Source organism: Etheostoma cragini, chromosome 11 (genome assembly GCF_013103735.1).
Source record: "Etheostoma cragini isolate CJK2018 chromosome 11, CSU_Ecrag_1.0, whole genome shotgun sequence".
Classification (NCBI taxonomy): domain Eukaryota; kingdom Metazoa; phylum Chordata; class Actinopteri; order Perciformes; family Percidae; genus Etheostoma; species Etheostoma cragini.
In genome coordinates, this window is record NC_048417.1 from 9,289,769 (window position 1) to 9,311,115 (window position 21,347).

General features: G+C 38.8%; 3 protein-coding genes across 5 annotated transcripts; all 3 read right to left on the reverse strand.

The window, feature by feature from the left end:
• Positions 1-241: 241 nt before the first annotated feature.
• asmtl (acetylserotonin O-methyltransferase-like) lies at positions 242-8,411 on the reverse strand. Of its 2 annotated transcripts, none has more exons than XM_034885252.1 (15): positions 8,220-8,411; positions 5,587-5,694; positions 4,408-4,539; positions 4,269-4,316; positions 4,089-4,153; positions 3,934-3,998; positions 3,695-3,803; positions 3,107-3,467; positions 2,793-3,029; positions 1,928-2,090; positions 1,620-1,819; positions 1,369-1,501; positions 1,135-1,275; positions 867-989; positions 242-522 (listed from the first exon to the last, which is right to left on the reverse strand). In XM_034885252.1, exons 2-15 carry the CDS (start codon positions 5,677-5,679, stop codon positions 317-319), a joined length of 2,076 nt encoding a protein of 691 aa, XP_034741143.1. In that variant the 5' UTR covers positions 5,680-5,694; positions 8,220-8,411; the 3' UTR covers positions 242-316. The 2 variants fall into 2 exon arrangements, with proteins under 2 accessions (XP_034741143.1, XP_034741144.1); XM_034885253.1 differs by having other exon boundaries at positions 8,077-8,296.
• A 176-nt stretch (positions 8,412-8,587) lies between these two features.
• Positions 8,588-12,554, reverse strand: p2ry8 (P2Y receptor family member 8). The gene is made up of 3 exons (XM_034885257.1): positions 12,382-12,554; positions 10,781-11,094; positions 8,588-9,871 (listed from the first exon to the last, which is right to left on the reverse strand). Exons 2-3 carry the CDS (start codon positions 11,089-11,091, stop codon positions 9,106-9,108), a joined length of 1,077 nt encoding a protein of 358 aa, XP_034741148.1. The 5' UTR covers positions 11,092-11,094; positions 12,382-12,554; the 3' UTR covers positions 8,588-9,105.
• Positions 12,555-13,627: 1,073 nt separating this feature from the next.
• On the reverse strand, positions 13,628-19,499 carry upf3a (UPF3A regulator of nonsense mediated mRNA decay). Of its 2 annotated transcripts, none has more exons than XM_034885254.1 (10): positions 19,286-19,499; positions 18,092-18,198; positions 17,857-17,963; positions 17,531-17,629; positions 17,258-17,368; positions 17,051-17,106; positions 16,804-16,962; positions 16,579-16,712; positions 15,115-15,415; positions 13,628-14,748 (listed from the first exon to the last, which is right to left on the reverse strand). In XM_034885254.1, the coding sequence occupies exons 1-10, from the start codon at positions 19,424-19,426 to the stop codon at positions 14,569-14,571; spliced, it is 1,395 nt and encodes a 464-aa protein (XP_034741145.1). In that variant the 5' UTR covers positions 19,427-19,499; the 3' UTR covers positions 13,628-14,568. The 2 variants fall into 2 exon arrangements, with proteins under 2 accessions (XP_034741145.1, XP_034741147.1); XM_034885256.1 differs by having other exon boundaries at positions 15,127-15,415; positions 19,286-19,498.
• Positions 19,500-21,347: the final 1,848 nt, after the last annotated feature.

Below are 21,347 nucleotides of genomic sequence, written 5' to 3' on the forward strand. Positions count from 1 at the left end.
AAATTACATTTTCCCAATAAGCACTTTTACTGTTGTGAAATTTTGCATTATTTGTTGTGGTATCTACTGCACATCCCAGGGCCCAACAGAGGAGATTGCTCAAGACCTTAGTGTTCAGGAAAAATATGAAAATGCCCAATAAGACAAACAAAACAATACACTCGGTTTGCATTTTTCCCCTCTAATCTGTCTGGATGGATAACAGAATCTGATTTAAAGACTCACTCTTTATCATAAAAACATTCCTGACCTTAGTCCTTGATTTTGGCAAATGTTACCTACAGTGCATCATAAGTGTTGTAGAGGGTGTGGTCTGTCACACTTTGATGCAGAGCATAGCATCCAGGAGGTTGTCTGTATGTCTGACGTGTGCTGTTATGAAACCATGGCCCTTCAAAAGCAGGCTGTACTCTGTCGCGCTGCTCTGTTTCCCCTCACTCATGCTGAGGGCCTGCAGCAGCCCACGACTCGGGCCCCTTCGGCCTTCATCCAAGAAGATCTCACTCAGCAGGAGTCCACAGCCTGGCAGCATGATGCAAGTGCATGATGTGTATAAAGATATACAACTTTAGTAAACAATAGTGGTGGTTTTGTAATCCCTTATCCCCTTGCATTCCTTTGCGTTATGCAAATAATAAAGATCAAGGAGGATAGGAACGACACAATAAATCAGGTTGGTATTTTGGCGTGGCTATAAACTGTAATCTTAACAGAACTAACTCTTCAGACTCCTAAGTTTCACTGGCATGTGACTAAGAGAATGTTATACAAAGCGTGCATATTTAATAATACATATTTGGTAATTTAATAGTTAATGTTACCAATAATTATTTGGCCAAAATATGTAGTAAGAAACTGTTTTTTACCTGCAGTGCACACATTTGCAATTTTACTCAGAAGAATGCACACTTTGTCATCAGACCAGTCATGGAGAATTCTCGCCAGGATGTACAAGTCTGCTTTGGGCAACTCATCTTTGAAGAAGTCTCCTGTTCATACAGAGATCGAACAACAACAAATAAACGTCACAGAGTGAGTTGTTACTCTAATATCTAAGACCCACAGAATAACAACAGCATAACGAAGGTAACTATCTTTTTGCCTTTGTGTTTTGATGCAGATACACAAACTGACCTGCTACAAACGATACCCTGTTGTCTGTGTGCAGAGGATAGAAATGTTCACTCATCTCAACAACTGCTGGCAAGTCAAAAACTGTCACAGACAACCCAGGATGGGCTTTAGTAAACTCATAGGCCATTGCACCCGTGCATCCTGGGAGAAACATAACAAAAAAAGGATATGTTAAAAAAAACAAAGGTTTATTATTTAACGACAAACTTCTAAACCTTTACATTCTCTCTTTACCTCCTAGATCACAGGCAGTTTTAAAACTGGAGAGGTCAAAGGCTGTTGCTACAGCTCGTCCGGTAACTTTAGCAATGCTGTGCATGGCATTCATGAATCTCAGTTTGGCTTCTCGACTGTTGTAGAATGTATCCTTTAATTAGAAACAAATGACATAGGAGGAACAAAATAGAAAACAGCAGTTGTAAAATGCTTTGACATGTTTTTTCCCCACATTGTATCCATCTGAGGCTGAACTTGGAGATAATCACCTGACACATTTCATTGGATGTCTTCCCAAAAGCCTTTTCACGCTGGTTGGTTCCCTCCCGCACAGCACTCTCAAGGTGGGAGAAAAGAGGCCATACTGTGTCGTTACAATGCTGGATGTAGCCCCGCAGCGAAAAAGGAGCGTCTGACAGCAAAAAACGTGACGACAGATCTGTGTTCTTGTACACTGACTTCTGGCATGCTGGGAGTAGAGACACCATGAAAGATGTGAGAGGTTTATTTCAAGTTAAGTACTAATGCAATCTCTTTAAGTTGTAATTATGATAAGCACAGATGAGTCCTGACTAACCTCTCGGTTTGCTCTTCAACAGTCCCAGAGACACACAGGCTTCTAGCAGGCATTCAGTGCCCTTCACAGAGGCTTTGATCTCCTGAGCCACCTGTGCTGCATCCAGACCTGGCCTGCTTTGTAGAAGGTCAAACACACACATCTTGGATGCGGTAAATAGTGCCTGGAACATTTTAGGAAAGGCAGAATGGATTCAGAAACAAAGTGAAACTATGAATGTGATATGTAATTTTAGACTACCCGGTCCTTTTTCAATTTTTTTTTTTTTGCAGAGTTAAATTTTTTGGATACGTTTTTTGGATACGTGAGCTTTAGAAGTGCTGGTCAAAGTGATTTATAGGACATATTTTTTCCTTGTGTTCCCAATCTTTAGAAAGCACATAAGTCTATTTCCCCAAAATCAGACTATTCCTTTAAGGGAGTTTTCACACCTGTAGTTTGTTTACTTTGGTCCAAATCAGTTAGTGAGTTAGTAAACTATTGGTTGGTTCGGTTTGGTTTGGTTTGGCACCTGGAAAAATCTAAGTGTACAAATTGAGTCATTACAAATCCGGCAAGAACATCCAGCCCTCTTATTGGTCGGATATATAGCATGTATGGTTGGTGCAGTTTGAGCACGGATCACGTTCTCAAAACAAACAAACCACTCCTGAGTTTGACTGAAAGCGTGCCCAAACGAACCGCACCAGTGGGGGGAAAAAAACTCTTGTTCGATTCAACCGAACTAAAGGCTGTTGGTGTGAAAACACCCCAAGTTGAGCTAAATGCCACATTACATCCTCTTAAAGTTAACTACAGCATTGAAATATGTCACTATGGGAAAAAAGCTAAACAATATAGGAATACACAGTTTATCTCTAATTACCTTTGAGGCTTTGAATCCATCCATCAGATGAATAATTCGATGCAATTCGTCTTTTTTTGGTTCACTGTCCTCATGCTCTTTCACATTGTGCTCAATCACCTGCCCTCTGCTGGCAGTCATTGGTAATGTTGTACTGTGTATGAACTCAGCCTCTCTTTCATCTGTATGTTTAGACAGGCTGTTGACCAACATCCAGGAACTCTCGTCCACTTCACTTTCACTGCTTTTCCCTTTCACCTATAGAATGGGGATTGTTAATTATTAATTAATGAAAAAAGTTAACAGGTTGTGCTCGCAAGGTGAGGAAAACTAACCTTATGGACCGTATCGGCTGAAGAGCTGTTCTGGGTATGAAGTGTATAATTGGCTGGTGGGCTGTTCTGCGTGGGGCTGGATGAGGGGCTGTGTTTGGCTGAAGAGCTGGGACTGTGGCTGGACTGGGCTGGCAGGTTGAGTGGGGGCTGATTGAGTATTGAGGTAGTGTGAGAGCCGTTGTGGCTCAGCTGGACAGACGCACTTTCTTGGTCCGTGGAGGAAGTACAGCGGTTGTAAATAAAGTCCAACTGTTTGCAGAAGTGGTTCAGGGGGAAACCCACAACATTGAGGAAGTCTCCATGGACATACTCCACTAGCATCCCACCGAGAGCCTGAATACCATAGCCTCCAGCCTTGTCCCTGGCAATAAACATTTGCACAAGCATACACATGCTATTTCATCTTCAAATATTTTTTTGTTGACACATTCACTGTCAAATAGGACAAAGCAAACAGATTTTGAACAAAACCCAGGTATCAAAGTCCAAAGAGCAACAGGTTCATGTTCAACAAATGTGTGTTTAGGTTACTACACTAAGAAAGATCAATAGCTATTACATATTACATATGTGAAAGTTCAGACTTACATGGGTTCACCGCTATTGATGTACTCCCACAGCATGTTATCTGAGAGATCAGCAAACTTCACTTTTGTTTCTTCGTAGAAGTCAATCAACTGGTAATCCACTTCTTTGTCTTGGGGGGGATTAAAAAAGAAATGTTTACACTACACCAAGCCCTCACATATACTGTATAATTTTAGAAACTGGAATGAAAAGCCTACAGTACATTGCTGTCTAGTCGCCATTATTCAGATGGGACTTACTTTCTTTCACATGGCAGAAGACAATAGCTACACCAGTGATGACACTGTGCTCTTTACCACTCAAGCTGGAGGAGAAAAATAAAGAAGAGAAAAACTGTGAACCAGATCATGCCCGTTTCTAATGTTAACCCAGAGACATTGTAAATGACACTCACCTTGACAGCATCCTGTAAGCGTCCTCTTTGTCCACTGGCTTCTCCAGGATCCTGCCATCCACAGTCTGTGGAAATGAAAAACATTGAACTGATAATAGGAATAACATTCAGACTACGAAAAACATGCATATATTGCAGAGAATGAGCAGATAGTATCCTGTTAAGCTGTCTTCCTTTTACCACAATAGTGTCTGCTCCGATTACTATGTCTGGAGTCTTCAGGTGTTTCTAAAGGAAATGAATACGGAATATGTTATCAAATAGTCATTCAACACGATAATATACTGTATACTATCATACAAAAAGGAGCTTAACTCACAAAGGGCATCCTCCTAGCCACCTCCAGGGCCTTTTGTTTGGCTGTCTCAACAGCATACTCATGAGGTGCTTTGAAAAGTTTCTTGTTCAGAGTTTCTTTGAACCAAGATGGTACCACCTCAAACCGTAAGCCCTAAAATATAGAAAAAAGATAAAGAATAGATAAAAACTATATCTATATATAGAATATACTAAATTTAGAAATGAGCCTTAAAGGTTTAGTCCAATCAACACTATATTTAACAAGCCAAATGAACATTTATTTTTATTTTACAAAACAATATCTGCAACTAGGATATATACTAAGTGGAAGTGCTCTCTGGTGAAAAACATATTCAATAGCAATTCTGTTTCTAAATAACCCCTGCACACATATTCTGTTTATCAATTGCTTGTTAAATTAGACATATACACACACACACACACACACATATATATATATATATATATATATATATATATATATATATAAATACATACATATACACACACACACACACATATATATATATATATATATATATATATACATATATACACACACACACACACACATATATATATATATATATATATATCTTAAACATATAAATCAATAAAAGTATATATCTGTAATAAGGTAATATTGCTCCATATTGGTCTAGTTTTATATAAATTATAAATAATAAAATACTCATTGTCATTATGTTCATTACCACTGACATTCTCATCAAATAAGACAAATTAGGATACGAGACAAATCATTTATGATTCACTGTCTTCACAACTGAGTACACTTTAATATGTGTGTCTTTATCCCAAGTAATATGGTTATCGTGATATTCAACAATCTTATCGCATATTTTCCTCATAAGGTTCAGCCCTAGCCTGGTATAGTAATTGGATCATGAAGGATTTATAAGACAGATATGCCTACATGTGTTTGATTTGTTAAGATTTTTTTATAAAGAAATCTTTAACTTTGGTTAAAGTAACCAAAATAACCAAAGTGGTTTTTTTATAATGATTCATATGTCCAGTCTGGAATTTTGGGGACCTAAAAGCAGAGTCGTGGCTCAAAGAGAAACCATGTCCCTGCTGAACTCCATATGCAAAATATTATGTGTTCACAATTAAACAGAATGAGCAGTTGTCGTGATCTATATATAATTCATGTGAGTCTAAGCAGAGGAAAACATACCGCATTGCTGAGAATCTCCAGTCTCCTAGGAGAAGCACTTGCCAGCACAACCAGTTTACCACTGAGCTTGGAAATGACAGGGTTCAGCACCATGGTGGCCTTCTCTAACTGCCCATAAAGTGATACAGAGTTTAACATTACAGATGTAGCCTAGTTTATGTAAAAGACTCAGCAATAATGAGTCCGATGACTGCAGCTGTACAGTTACAGTGGTGTGAAAAAGTGTTTGCCCCCTTCCTCATTTCCGGTTCCTTTGCACGTTTGTCACACTTAAGTGTTTCGGAACATCAAACCAATTTAAACAATAGTCAAGGACAACACAAGTAAACACAAAATGCAATTTGTAAATGAAGGTGTTTATTATTAAAAGGTCCTAAACCATCATGGCCCTGTGTGAAAAAGGGATTGCCCCCCTTGTTAAAACATACTATAACTGTGGTTGTCCACACCTGAGTTCAATTTCTCTAGCCACACCCAGGCCTGATTGTTGCCACACCTGTTCACAATCAAGGCATCACTTAAATAGGAGCTGCTTGACACAGTAAGGTCCACCAGAAGATCCTTAAAAGCTACACATCATGCACAGACCCAAAGAAATTCAATTGAGAAAGAAAGTAATTGCGATCTATCAGTCTGGAAAGAGTTATAAAGCCATTTCCAAAGCTTTGGGAATCCAGCAAACCACAGTGAGAGCCATTATCCACAAATGGCGAAGACATGGAACAGTGGTGAACCTTCCCAGGAGTGGCCGGCCGCCCAAAATTACCCCAAGAGCGCAGCAACGACTCATCCAAGAGGTCACAAAAGACCCCACAACAACGTCCAAAGAACTGCAGGCCTCACTTGCCTCAGCTAAGGTCAGCGTTCATGTCTACACCATCAGGAAAAGACTGGGCAAAAATGGCCTGCATGGCAGAGTTCCAAGGAGGAAACCACTGCTGAGCAAAAAGAACATAAAAGCTCGTCTCAATTTCTCCACAACACATCTTGATGATCCCTAAGACTTTTGGGACAACATTCTGTGGACCAATGAGACAAAAGTGGAACTCTTTAGAAGGTGTGTGTCCAAGTATATCTGGCGTAGAAGGAACACTGCATTTCATAAAAAGAACATTATACCAATAGTAAAATATGGTGGTGGTAGTGTGATGGTCTGGGGCTGTTTTGCTGCTTCAGGACCTGGAAGACTCACCGTGATAAAAGGAACTATGAATTCTGCTGTCTACCAAGAGATCCTGAAGGAGAATGTCCGACCATCTGTTTGTGTACTCAAGCTGAAATGAACTTGGGTTCTGCAGCAGGACAATGATCCTAAACACACCAGCAAGTCCACCACCGAATGGATGAAGAAAAACAAAATGAAGACTTTGGAGTGGCCTAGCCAAAGTCCTGACCTGAATCCTATTGAGATGTTTTGGTATGACCATGAAAAGGCCGTTCATGCTTGAAAACCCTCTAATGTAACTGAATTAGGACAATTCTGCAAAGATGAGTGGGCCAAAATTCCTCCAGGATGCTGTAAAAGCCTCATTGCACGTTATCGCAAACGCTTGGTTGCAGTTGTTGCTGCTAAGGGTGGCCCAACCAGTTATTAGGTTTAGGGTGCAATCACTTTTTCACACAGTGAATGGTTGGATTTTTTTTCACCTTTAATAATAAACACCTTCATTTACAAATTGCATTTTGTGTTTACTTGTGTTGTCCTTGACTATTGTTTAAATTGGTTTGATATTCCAAAACACTTAAGTGTGACAAAAATGTAAAAGGAACAGGAAATGAGGAAGGGGGCAAACACTTTTTCACACCACTGTATGCACAGTGCTGAAAGGATTAGGTGATTAGTTGATAAGTCAATCGAGTTAACATCAATTTTGACCATTTAATTCATCTAGACAAAAATGCCAAACATTCACTGGTCCCAGCTTTTCAACTGTGCAGATTTGCTGCTTTTCTCTGATTTAATTATTTTTTAATTGTATATTTTAGAGTTTGAACAAAACAAGCGCATGACTGTGCTCTGGGATATTGTAATGGGCATTACGTTGTTATGGTCTACTCACCAGACGATAATCTATAATAAAAGCAATGGCAGGTCGAAGCCAATGTGCCTTATCACAGAATGCTTTCGACAAAAGACAATGAACTGCTGTAAGGTAATGTAAATGCATTTCCACTCACCGTAATTATAACGCATACAGGTATCCATTTGAATAAAGTTAGCGTTACAGCTTTTCCAAACAATGTCTAACGGCAATGTGTTTACTGTGTAACGTTCCTGTACAAACAATATTTGGCTCGCAAGAAAGTAGCCAAAGTTAAAATATCACGTAACGTTCGATACTACATGTGTTGCAAGCACCAAACAATGACGTTATGACATGACATAGCTAATTAAAGTTATGCTAGTTCCCAACTTTGTTATTCTAAATAAGTAAACTTGATGTTAGCTAGCGTTAGCTAACGGTACAAGCTAGTAATACGTCGACTTACTGTAACGTTGGGTTAGCAAGCTCACACACAAAAAAGTGACACATTCTTTCAAGAACAGTCATTCAAAACAAACACGTTTGGTGGTCTGAGACCGTTACATTGACGTTACAGTAGATATGCAGTACACAGACAGCATCGCTTACCTAAGTACTCCAGTTAGGAAACTGAAGCTAGCTAGCTTCTTGCTACGACTGGGTTTTAACTGTCTATGGACCGGGTACGACCATTGACAGTTAAAGGAACGACTGTTTGTCTGAGTACGACTACAACGACTACCAACGTGACGGCACATACGTGATGACGTTTCTTAACGAGGGCGGAACCACCATTTGCACCTCAACTGTCTATGATTGGCACACTGGTAACAGAGTAGCATGCAATCGCATGCTGTACATCCATGGAATCCATGGTAGTATCATATGCGAAATGCTACTAATAATACTTTCTCTAATTATACAATAATAATAATAGTAATATAATAATAATAACAATAATAATACATTTATTTTACAGATGAAGAAAAACAGTGAAAATAATCTTGAAACAAGTTAAAAAGGTGAATAGGTCATCTATACATAGTAAAATACAGTACACAGACATTTACAAAGATGTACAAAGGCAATGTTAAAATTGTTAAAATGTTCAGTCAGAGAAAGCTTATACTGTACAACACACATTCACATTTCGTTTGCATTTGTGCATGCTACATATTTCGTCAAAACTGTAATGATGCCAGAAATAAAAATACACATACAAAAAACAATAAATGTCTTTTTTTTCATCAAAAAAAAAAAATAGCCTACAGGGTGTAAGGTATTGCAAAAATAAAAACTAAAGTTATCAAAAAGACTCAGCTGCTGACCATGTTCTTTAGTTCTGTTGTAATCCTAAAAAGGCTGAAGTAAAATGATTTCGAAATAGTTAGACGTAAGAATTTGACACACTCAGGGCAACCCACACTTGCTAGCTCTCTCACTTCCTTTATCACAGCTCCCTCAGTCTTTATTCTCTTTTTCTCATTCTATGTCTCTATGCTGTGGTGTTCTGTGGCATCAAAGACACCTTGCTTTGTTCTCTTTCCTGACTTTCGAAAGCCGAAGGTGCCGAGTACAAACTCTCTCTATGTTCCATCTTCATTGAGTCCCCACTACTCAGAGTATGGAGATTAATTATCTGTCGCAGCTTGTGTCTGAAATCCTTGGAAGCAAAGTAGTAAATGAACGGATCAAGGCAGCTATTCAGGCAGCTGAAACAGAGAGACAGTTTGTAGGACATGTACATTGACTGCTTATAGAAGAGTCTCAGCACAGTGTGAGTCAACAGAAGGATGTTGTTTGGAGCAAAGCACAAGGTGAAGACCAGGAGAACAATGAAGGCCAGACGTATCGCTCTCTTTTTCTGGGCTGTCTTGGAATCTCTGGCCAGTTTGTGTATGACACTAATGTAGCAGAATGTTGTGACACAGAAAGGGAAGAGGAAGAGGACAAACACCATGCTGAAGAGAAAGGCCGCCCAGGCAGTCAGGTTCGGGAGCATGTCTTTCTTTAGCACGTCAAAGCATGTGGTAATCCCGAGTTCAGGAATGTTAAAGGTCAGGTCTGTGGTCATCAGCGGGTACAGAACGCTCAGGACTAAACCCCACATAAGGATGCAGCTGATGACTGCATTAGACTTTCTCTTCCTGATCTGCCTGAACCACATTGGCCAGACAATGCCTAGGTAGCGGTCAATTCCAATGGCCATCATAGTTAGGACGGAACAGTACATATTTGTGTAGAAGACAATGGTCATGACCCTGTGGGTGGATATATAGACAAAAAGAGTGTTTCATTTATTTACAGGTTAAAATCAAAATAAAAGATGAGAAGATTAATACCACTATTCAACATTAAGCTACAACCAACAGCCAGGTATCTCAGCTTAGCATAAAGACTGGAAGCACTAGGGAAAAACTAGCCTTGCTCTGTCCACAAATAACCAAGGGAGACAGGAGAAATCACCTAACCAAGAAAAGGCTGGCCCATAAACCTTTGTTTTGTTAACCCATAACTTATTAACATAACGTTGTTGTCACTTTTGTTTCTGTAGAGATTAAAACAAGATGTTGACAAAGAAATAGGTTTAAAAGAGTCTACCTATTTCTTTCTTTTTTTTGATTTTACTACCAATAAACGTTGTTGTTAGTTTGGTTTTCAGAGTTTCTGTACATTATTTATTGTTTCCTTTCCTGTGTCCCTTAATGATAGCTAAAATTGTAATAGCAGACTGAATGACAGGGAAATGATCAAAGTAGCTAAATGAAGAAGAAAAAATAAGCAGTCAGAGCTTATTGACCTAATGTTAACTTCTTGGTGACCCTGATGTTGCCATGGAGATGACAAATTGTTGGGTGAGAATATTTTGACCTATTTCTGCCCAAATATTCTATATGCAAACTCAAGCACTTAGCAATAAAATGATAAGAAAATGGAAGAGAGCAATGTGGAAAGAGTGGTATGTATCCATCTTCTCATCTAACTTTATTTTCCAAAATATCAAGCAATTCCAACTGGTGGACGGTGGAGGTACACTGAGCTGTGAAAATAGTGTTTGGCTAGACAAACACAATGTAAACAAGTTGAAAACATTCTCCCAAATTTCTTTTGAATTTCTGTTGAAGACATCCTATCAATACTTTAACATTGCCCGCGATTATAAAAAATACCTGCACATATTGGCTCCCATCTTCCAGTGGTATCCTTGCATCTGGTAGGCGATCTGAAAGGGCAGGGCAGTTCCAAGGGCCAAGTCGGTGAGGGTGAGATTAATCATGAAGATGATGGAGGGGGTCTTGGGGGAGGTACGGAAGATGAGGATCCACATGGAAAGGCCATTTCCTACCAGGTTTATCGCAGTGACGATCACGTAGATGACAGAGATGGCAAGGCTGGCATTTACATTCATAAACAGGGACAGGGTGGCGTTGTCGAGCTTACTGGAATTCCCCATCATGACTGGGGGTGGATGGCTTCTCATCACCTGTGTTTTGGGGTTTAACAAAGATACAAATACTTGTGAGTCTTGTGTTACAATGTTTTGTTTTCTTGCAAAAAAAACTTAATCAATAAATCCATCTTGCAACGTTTTAGGTTATATCACCCAATTGTTTTGCAAAATTTGAAAGTAAAGGCATAAAACATCAGACAGCAGAAATGCGTGCTACTGATGGATATTGTTCCTCTGTTTGCTGTGCAAAAGTGATTGATCTAAAAGGTGTGAAACAGACACCTGTAGCGTTCTCAACAGGACTTCATTACTCCTGTTGTTGCTTGCGTGCGAGTAGCACATGTGTTGGGTGGAGTTTTTCACACAGGAAAAAGACTACTAAATTTTGTGGTGAAGCCAACTGTCGCTGTGAGTAGCTTGTGTACAATCGACATGTGAAAATGTTCAGGCATACTGATTGTCCTATAGCTTAAAATGGGAGGTGAGACAAATCAGAATGTTATCTTTTTGCCATTAGATAGTGAACATGAAGAGGAATAAAAACACTTTATTTGACACGTGTTACACATGGTTGTGGCGATGGGGAATTACCACACACCAGTGAGACCACGATACTGAAATGCAATGGAAAGAACCTATTACTACAACAATGATCAGGATGGTAATAAGTATGCAGTTAGGATACATCTTTCATATCTTAACAATATTTTGTTTAGCAATAATAACATTAGCAAACTAAGACTTTAGTTTATAAGTTTTTTTATCCCTTTAAAATTATAAATACATAAATAATGCTAAATAAATAAAAGTTTTTTTATCTATTCATTTTCCCTTATTTAATCCTGGAAAGTTATTTGTTGTATGTAATGGAACCAAGAATGTCTGAAACCTGTGTTTAATTATGACATTTTAACTTTTACACTCTCAAAAGGCAGTTTCTCTTTGATTATGTCACATATAGTATGTGTACTATACTAATGTTGTACCTTGGATCAAAGTCAGATGTTTAGTTCTTATGGCCACTGTGTTTTTTTGTCTTTATGTTTTAAAAAGCAAAATAAATATATTGTCTAAAACAAACACAGTAACAATTTTTGACCCCTTCTTTCACCATGTGATGTTAAGTTACTAAAACACATTTAATAAAAAAAACAAAAACGTTTTGAGCAAAGTGCTTTTGGTGTTAACTTAAAAGTACACATTGTAGCAAGTATTAAACAACTGACACATGAAGCATGTTTAGGCTAATTTCAAGTCAATATTTAAAATGTAAAACTATTTATAAGGTTAGAACTTCAAAGCTCAGGAAAAGTCACTCACCTATGAACGTGGAGGCAGACAAGACAAGAGGCAGGTTGGCATACAGGCATATGAGTGTCGGTTGCAGATAAAGGTACAGATGTTGTGACAGCTGAGGAAATGAGATTTGTGTTACAGTTACAGAGGAAATGGATCATGTGACAATCTTCATGCCGTCAACTGCAATGACTGCCACTTATCGGAATCAGACTTGGAAATGGCATGTCTTAAATCTCCACAAGCAAACAGCACTGAGAACATACATATTTACCCATACATAACAACAGCATGATGGGCTCATTCCTCACCTTTTGGTTCATGAGTGATCTCAACAATCTTTAAAACTATACCTGTACATGTGAAAAATGGGAAAGTAATTGTTACACATCTGTATTACTTAAAACTTTGGTTGTGTCACTTTCACTGTCACTCACTATCAGTCTGTGATATCTATCACTGCTGTGATAGAAATGGGAAGGAAACCAGAAAGAACCACAAAATCATACCTGCGTCACATGTATCTAAATGCTAAAGATGAACATCTGTGTGCTGGTTGACATTGAGTTGGATCACAAAGAATAGGACTACACTAAATATTATAGACAGTATATATACTGTATATATATATATATATGTACACATGTGTGTGTGAACACATACATGTGTGTACACACATACACACTGTATATATGGGATGTGTTATGCTGCTGGCTTTCTGTTGATGACAGTTCTGCTTTATCTGGGTAACAGTACCACAGTCACTGTCTGTGAGATTTTTTTGATTAATGCAAAACAGAAGAACATTGTGTAAAAAATATTGAGATCATCCACAACAAGTAAAAAAAATATAAATTACAACAGAACAACATGGTGTCACTTTGTTCTTAACATTTAAAGAGGAAAAGCAGGTTGAGATTGATTCATACTTTGGATGAACTGCCTACAGTTTCACTCATGATACACCTCAGCACGTCTACACCCACTAATGCTAAGTCCCCGCTGTGTATTTATGTTTTTACACTTTGCTAACTATAATTGACTCATTTCTGCCATACGTGAATGTGTGCTATAGGCAGTGCTAATGACCAATGCTGCCTCACCCAAACTGTCAGAGAGCTACCACAATGACAGAAACACTGATTTAGTCTCTTGTAACATTACATGAGCTTTATTTTCTCACAACTTAAAAAAAAAACATAATGATACAAGAGGTATGATGATGACAGACAAAATGTTAGATTGTGTGGAAAAAAATAATAAAGGTTTGTTAAAAAGACATATTACTTATATTACTATGATTTTTGTGGCTTTTTCATTTACATTTACTGGAGAGAATTAATAGAAAACCATGCACACAGCATAGAAAATTAATTGTTGTTATTAATTGGTGTCATGCTTTGCAACTGTACATCTTCTTTCTAGGAAATGCTTTACAGAAATGTAGAGAATGTGTTCTTCTTGGCTCACGGGTGACCATGTACAAAGCTTTGCTCACAAATAAATTATTGTCTTTGTTGGATCACACCTTAGAATAAGATGGACCACATGTAACAAGATACATAGAAACTACAAAAAGCGGTAAAACATTGTCCTTTCTTTATCAATAATAACTGCTATCCCCTCATCCGCCCACCTTTACACACAAAAATACACATAGGATTTCCTTGTGACATTTTCAACATCCATTGTTTGTAAGTTCTACTCACATTATATTTTATTATATTTCTATTTATTTGATTATTAAAAACGTACATGTTCAGCAGAGTCTAAAAAGGCTTATATACAAGAACAGTTGCAGAGGATGAGGTCATGGTTTTGCCAGAACATTGTTGAAGGATACCACGGGTTAACTTCATAAACACGATGACCAAAAGGAATGACACTACACTGTCCGACGCTGACTATTGTGCGGTCATAAAAGTAGTTAGTGTTTGCCCCTGTTCTTAGTCTCACACGGATCATTCAAGGATTCTTTGAGTATTAAACAGTGAGACAAGTATGGTATTTAGTGTGTACTTAAAATGTTCATGCTCCAGCAAAACAAAAACCTTATCCAACATTCACGGCTCTGAAATGTGTTCCACCCAGTACAGATGAAAATGACTAAAAGACTGTTTTCTTTCTTTTTTAAAAGCTCAATGATGAATTTCAACCTTCAATTTGAGCTGAATCATTTATTTGGTTTTTTTGGATAAAGATCTAGACTGCTCACTGTTCGTCTTTACTTTTCTCAAACCCCTTCTCCAGCCCCGTCGCCAGAGTGACAGCCTCATAGCCATGCTCGGTCCCGGATTCAGGTGAGGGGATGCAGTCATAGCCTTTACCTGCTGAGCTCATGCGCTTCCTGTTGCGTGCGCCTGGCTGATAGAGCTGCATGGCTGGACGGTCCTGGAGGGAGACAAGAGAGCAGAGACATAGGAGAGACAATAAGCACACATTTTGAAAATACATATTAACATATACATACTCAGTCATTCATCTACATACGGTTACTTATGTCAAATTGAGTGGTTTCTCTTTGATGGCTTTAAGGCCTTCCATACACGGCTCAATTCACTGGGTATCCTGTAAGAGACCATCTTACACATAAATACACTGAAAGTAAATATCAAGATTTCCCTGAGCTTATTATTATCGTGTTTAAAATAAATAAATAAATACACATGTAACAACCAATATGTGAAACACAGTTACAAGTCTACATCATGAGAAATTAAGCAATTAGTAATCACCCTCCCCCCATCTCATGCTCACCTTCTCGCTCACCTTGTTTCGGAGGCGTTCCTTCCTGTTACCCAGGTCCTGCCTGTCCTCCTTTCCTAGTTTGTCTCCAATGTCAGGACAGTAAGAATAGGCATGATGGTGCCCCTCTTTCCTAGCTCTGTCCTGGCAGTAGCCTTTCCCCCATTTGGTCTCATCTTTGCGGCGCATAAACTTGTCAAACTCATAGTGGTGTCGCTGTCGTTTCCTCTCTTCATCTTTGCCACGGTGATCTTTATCTCTTTGTCTGCGGCCGTGCTGCTCTCTCTGCTCCTTTTCACTCTCAGGCAAACCTCTAGCCGTCAGAGTGAAGGTTGCAGAAACACAACGTACACAATTATTACACAGGCACAGTTACAATCCAAATTCTTGTTACCACTTTACAGTAAGGTTTATCTTTTTCCTGCTATAAAATATAGATGTGAATTCATGTAAATCTATTTTACCAATAGATGTTGATATTAAAACATAACTCTGTCAGACTTTTAAGTTGTTTTGGTGGTAGTACATTAAGAAGAGACTTTATAATGCTAGCAGATTCCAATCCTGCTATGTTTGAATTTAGGTTGTGCCTTTAATTATTTATTAGTGGTCTGGAAATAAGATATTAACAAGTTACAGATCACCAACTATTCATTCTAATAAATAAAAAATATATATTGGCGTTGCCAGGTTGTGAGCTCACACTTATGGATCTCTTTTGGCTGCAAATGATTGCCAAAAGTAAAAAATAATTGCTAATATTTATATGTTGTTGTTATTGCACAACAGCCTTTGCGTTTTTGTTTTTTTTAGAAGGTAAGCAATCGAATATCAACCTTTATGTTGTCCTCCTGGGGCAAAACCGAAAAACAACACCTTTGCACATTTTTTCAACCTTGTTTTTTTCTAAACAACGTTTTTGTCGATTTTTAAAACATTTTAATCGCCTTGTTTAAAACTTAAAAAAAAAAAAAAAATTGTTGTGGCTTTCAATATATTTTGACGTTTTTTAAATATTTTAATTGTACTTGTCAAGAGCAATGCATGGAACCATCCATGTTATTTTTGGGCATTTTGGTTGAAAGCAACCAAAATTTCTGATATAGATAACTTTGAAAAGGGGTCAGACATGACCTGAGGACAACAGGAGGGTTAAACTAACGATCCCCTGAGCTTGTTTAAAAGACAAAGCTAACCACATTCCCGGAAGACATACTCACCAACAACTCGCCTCACAATTATTCACTGTGACAGTTACCAGTGATTTGCTTTTACACAAACTATGCATGATAACCATCTTGGACAATACATCTGCCCTTACTGTATATCTTTTTACATTCTCCACTCAACTCATGCAGCCTCTTTTTTTCTTATGCTAAAGTACTATTTTGAATATATTTGTATCAATTTTTATGTGAAGTGGTAACACATTTGATAAACAGTGACCATTTCACACTATGCCCCCACGGTCCTTACTTTTCTTTGGGGTCCTTCAACTTTGTTTGTCCTCCAGCTTTCTCCCATTTGCCTCTGTCTGTCTCCCTGATGTCAGTTTTGTCCTTCATTCGGTCGGAGTCCATGTCATCGTCTCTGTCACTTTTCTTCAGGAGCTGGATATGCAGATAAAACAGGAAAACTACATGTTACATCCAAGGAACAAGAATAAATAACTATGAAAATGATTTTTAATGAACGAGTTACCTTAATTTTGATGTCTTTATCAGACAATTTCTTCTGCTTATCGGCTTCTTTTCGTTTGCGTCTCTCCTCGTCTCGTCGCTTTCTCTTCTCCTCCTCCCTTTGCCGTTTCTTTTCAATCTCTCTTCTTCTCCTCTCTTCTCTCTTCTCCTCTCTTATTCTCTGTAAGAACGTGAATTGTAGCACATTGGGGGAAAATACAACATGTTTGGGGTAATTTCTTTTCATTTGAACATTGTTCATTTCTTACCTGTTTCTCAATTTTCTTATTTTTAATGTACTCCAACAGTGGGGTTGTCCGTTTGGCTGAAATCGATCAAAGGAGGTAGAAAAATGGACACAGAAAAAAAAGTAAACAGAAGTTTAGTAATTTTTCTGAATTCATATATTGATTCATATTGCTGAATCTTGATCATTTTGTTTGTAACCATACTGTGCTATGTCTATGGTACTGCACCTATGAGCTCTCTGGTTTTGGCCTCTATCTCTCCCAGCAGAGTCTCAGGGTTGGCCATGGACTTCTCTTCATCACAGGAGTAATTCTCCAAGAACCGCTTATACTCTGGGTCTGAGGGAGTTTAAGATCCAGATGAGATATATAGCTACATATATTGAAATATTCAAAGATTCAAGGATTGATTTTCTGTAAGTCTTATACCCGTGCAGCAACATTATAATCACATATGGTCTGCTGTGCTGTACTCTAAATCAGGGTCGTTGGGTTGAGTACCTTCTTCAATGCTCCCGGATTTGGCATCTTTCTTTTTTAACTTCTTCTTTGAGATTTTCTGGAAGGGAGCAAACTCCACCACTGCAGGATATTCTTGGCCTGAGTAAATATTGAAATAAAAAGGCAGTTCATCATTTCACAGACCAGCAATCAAATGGTAACAATGGCAACGAAAGCTCTAAAGACACCTCTCGGTCAACACAACTCAGCCTGTAGCTGTAAAACAAACACATCTTTGTTTGCATTTAATATAGCAGAATATGTTGCACTGTGTGTCCGCTTTCATGGCCTCCAAAGTCTAACTGAGTTTAGACAAAGAGAAATACCCTTGTTGTCAATGAAGACGTAGCCATCAAATCGGTCCCTGAAGAGAAGGATATCTTCGTTGTTTTTAAAATTGATATATGCTCTGGAGAACAAATGGGGAGAAAGACTGTGGAGAGGAAGAGAAAGAGAAAATCATAAAAAAATTCTCATGGAGAGGAGAAAGCAACAACCTCTGGCATCATAAGCATAAACATAGCTTATTTGTTGATTGGTTAAAACGGTGATCATAATTACCTTTGATCAGCGGGAAAGAACTCGAAATAGTCATAGGATGGAAGCGGACTGAGCTGTTCCTCTAGCTGGTCCTTTGACAGGTTAGGTGGAAGCCTTCGAATCACCACCTAAAAATAATCCTTTATATGTTATTTTTCTTAGTTCAGCAGGAAAACATTGTTGGTAATATAGGTCAATATGGTCCAAGATCAGGTTTTGACATATTCTTAAGTGTAATGTTGCATATTCCACATTTTACAGAAAAACACACAAGTCACAGAAAAACAAGACAGTGACATAATGGAAAAAGCTCTTCTAAACCTTGGGCTTGAAACTCTTCATGGATCCATCAGAGATTTGTTTGATACACTTTTCTTGTGTAAATCTCATAATCCGTGCTCAGAAAAGGAGCATAACACAGCTTTTGCACTACACTACACTATCAAATAGACTACTACATAGCCTGCTGTGGTTGTACAGTGCCTTCTGTGTCTCTTAGGGGAGCTTCAAAACATAAAACCCCCGATGACTGACTGGACTTCAAATATCAACTCATGCCGTGCAAGCAAACATTGTTCAAATCCTCAGTTTCCAAAGACACCAAATACGTCAGGCCGGATTTTTGGTAAAAGGTGTGTACAATTATTATTTTTTGATGGAAAGCCTTAGGTTGGACTGTTTTTCACTTAACAATTCTTAGTTTATGTTAAGGCCTTAAACAAAAATTAGCACTAAAATGCACACAGACAACATAAAGCTTTTAAAATGCACTGTCAATATTTAATAAACTAAACAAATACTCAAACACACAGAGAAATAAATCCTAAAAATGGTTGTTAGTTGCAGCATTACTCAGATTCATCTGAAACCTTGGAAAGTATTTAGCTACTGGAAAAATCAGAATTTAGAAAAACGGGATTACAGGTTGTATAACGTTGAGAGAGAAGCGGGTACACGATGCAAGAATGTGAACTGCATTAGACACAGTGTTACTATTTTCTAGTCAGTGTTTGCATCAAATAAAGTCTAAAGGGAATGTGAAATCTAAAGTGGAATGATATTACAGGTCTATCTGACAGATTGTGAATCTAGTCCTTCCTCCGCCTGTCGCTGTCCGCGGTGCTGAAACCATTCCAACTCCCCGTCTGCCTCCACCATGTCTGTTTTCCACAACGCGTAAATAATGCGACACATCCCTAACGCTCGGCCACCCACCTTAGTAAAAACCTCTTTCTTCTCTTCTTTCGGCTTAAAGTTGCAAGGGATGTTTTCCTGTTCTCTGGGGATGTCTCTAAATTGTATCTCAACGACGCTTTTCTCCTTGCCCACGGTCATTTGGTCCTTTTCAGACCTCATTTCTCTCCATCTCCGTCTTGCCCGTGTTGTCACTGTGTACTCGCGAGAGTTTAGTAATATCGCGAGTGGAGCGAGACAGACAGACAATTTTGATATCTTGCTACACAAAATTATCCATGGCATTTAGGCTATGGTATGTAGTCATACAGGTCCTTGGACGCCCACAGTAATGATCCAGGGTGGGAAACGAAATATGAAAAAGTTTCTCATAGGGAATTATTATAGGGGGGTTCGGAATTTCTTCATTTGTATGAAGAAATTCCGAAGACAGCTGTATGTAGACAGGTGGGTTGTTTAAAGGTGCCATTTAGGTCAGTTTAAAGATGAAATCTTTCACAATAAATGGTATCCACTAATTTATAATTTATTTAATTTCATGGGATATTTTGTACTATCTGTCTTATGTTGTTTATCTGCAACTTAATGACAATTTATACTATTTTCCTAAAGGAAAATTACAATGTTTCACCCTGTTGTTACTATTATACACATAGGCCTAAATTACACACAAATGCTCAGTACACAAATGGAGAGATGTCAAAGGGAGGGGGTTGCCCATGGAAAGGTGCCCAAAGCAGGTGGGGGTTCAGGGCCTTGCTCAAGAGCCCCATTGTGCCCAGGAGGTGAACTGGCACCTCTCCAGCTACCAGTCAACCAACTCACTACTGACGCATTTCTTTCTTTCAAACCAAATATCAGCGTGTTCATCATGTATGCCCCACACGCTAAATCACTGCACAAGAGCAAGACCCAGTTTTGGCTCCTATAACAGACCCAACTTTGGTGTTAAAAATACACCTATTGCCACGCGTTGGTTTCATCAATTAATGTCCCAATGTCACTCCATTACTGCAGGATGGAGCCAGCGGAGCATTCCCGCAGCCCTCCTGCTCCGGTGTCGGGCTGCGGCGCTTCATGCTCAACTGATCCGTAAGGTGGGAGCTGCATGTGGGGGCACTGTCCGCAGAGCTCCCACATTCAGGGTGGGACGACTGGCTCACTGACCGCCCGTGGACGTTTCGGCAGGGAACTGAGGAAAAACAAAAAGGTCCACAATACTAACTTTTCAAATGAAAACATGGGACTTTTGTTTAAATTAAAACACTGTTTAACCGGACCCATCCATGGACTAGTTTAAACGGACTGTATTTTTCTGATCTTTACAAATGCATCTGAAAGCAGTTTCCTAAACTGGATCACTAAACTGCGTCAAAGCCAACGCCATCACTTCAGATGAAAGAAACTGGATTTATAAACTGGACTTAAACTCACCACTGAGGAACGTTTGTCTGCCGTTGCTGGTCGCCACGCACAGCCGAGGTCTCTCTGGCGTCGACACGGAGCTCTTCAGACTGGGGACTACAGTGGAGCAGGTGTCCAGGTCCCGGCAGACCTTGTCTTGGGTGTAAATGACGGACGACTTAGACGGAGTGCAACCCATCTCTTCTGAAGTTCCTAAGGCCGCTCTCCATTGAAAAAAAATAAAGTCCGAGAGATAAAACGGTAAACTACTGTAGCCTAAATGACCTGTGAACGCAGAGAAGGGATGCGTTGTGAGGCTGGAAGACCTCCCTCCTCCCCTAAACCGGAACATGACATTAGAGAGGAAAGCCTGAGCGCCAGTGTTTCACATGGCAATATTTTTCTTTAGAGTAGTTGGCATTAAGTGGGGAATTCTCTTTTACATTGTGCATAGCTTCACAGGAACTCTGATCTGCTGCAGATTCACTGGTAACCAGTGTTAAAGATCTTTAACATGTTGACCTTGCTAATTTGTAATTGGCAGTTGGTTTATGCCAAAACTATTACTAACTATATTATAGGCAAATGTCAGAATGATTATCTCAGCATCTCCATGACAAAATTCATTGTATTGACAGTCACATTGATAAATGATTGTCCAGTTTTTTCAAACATTAAG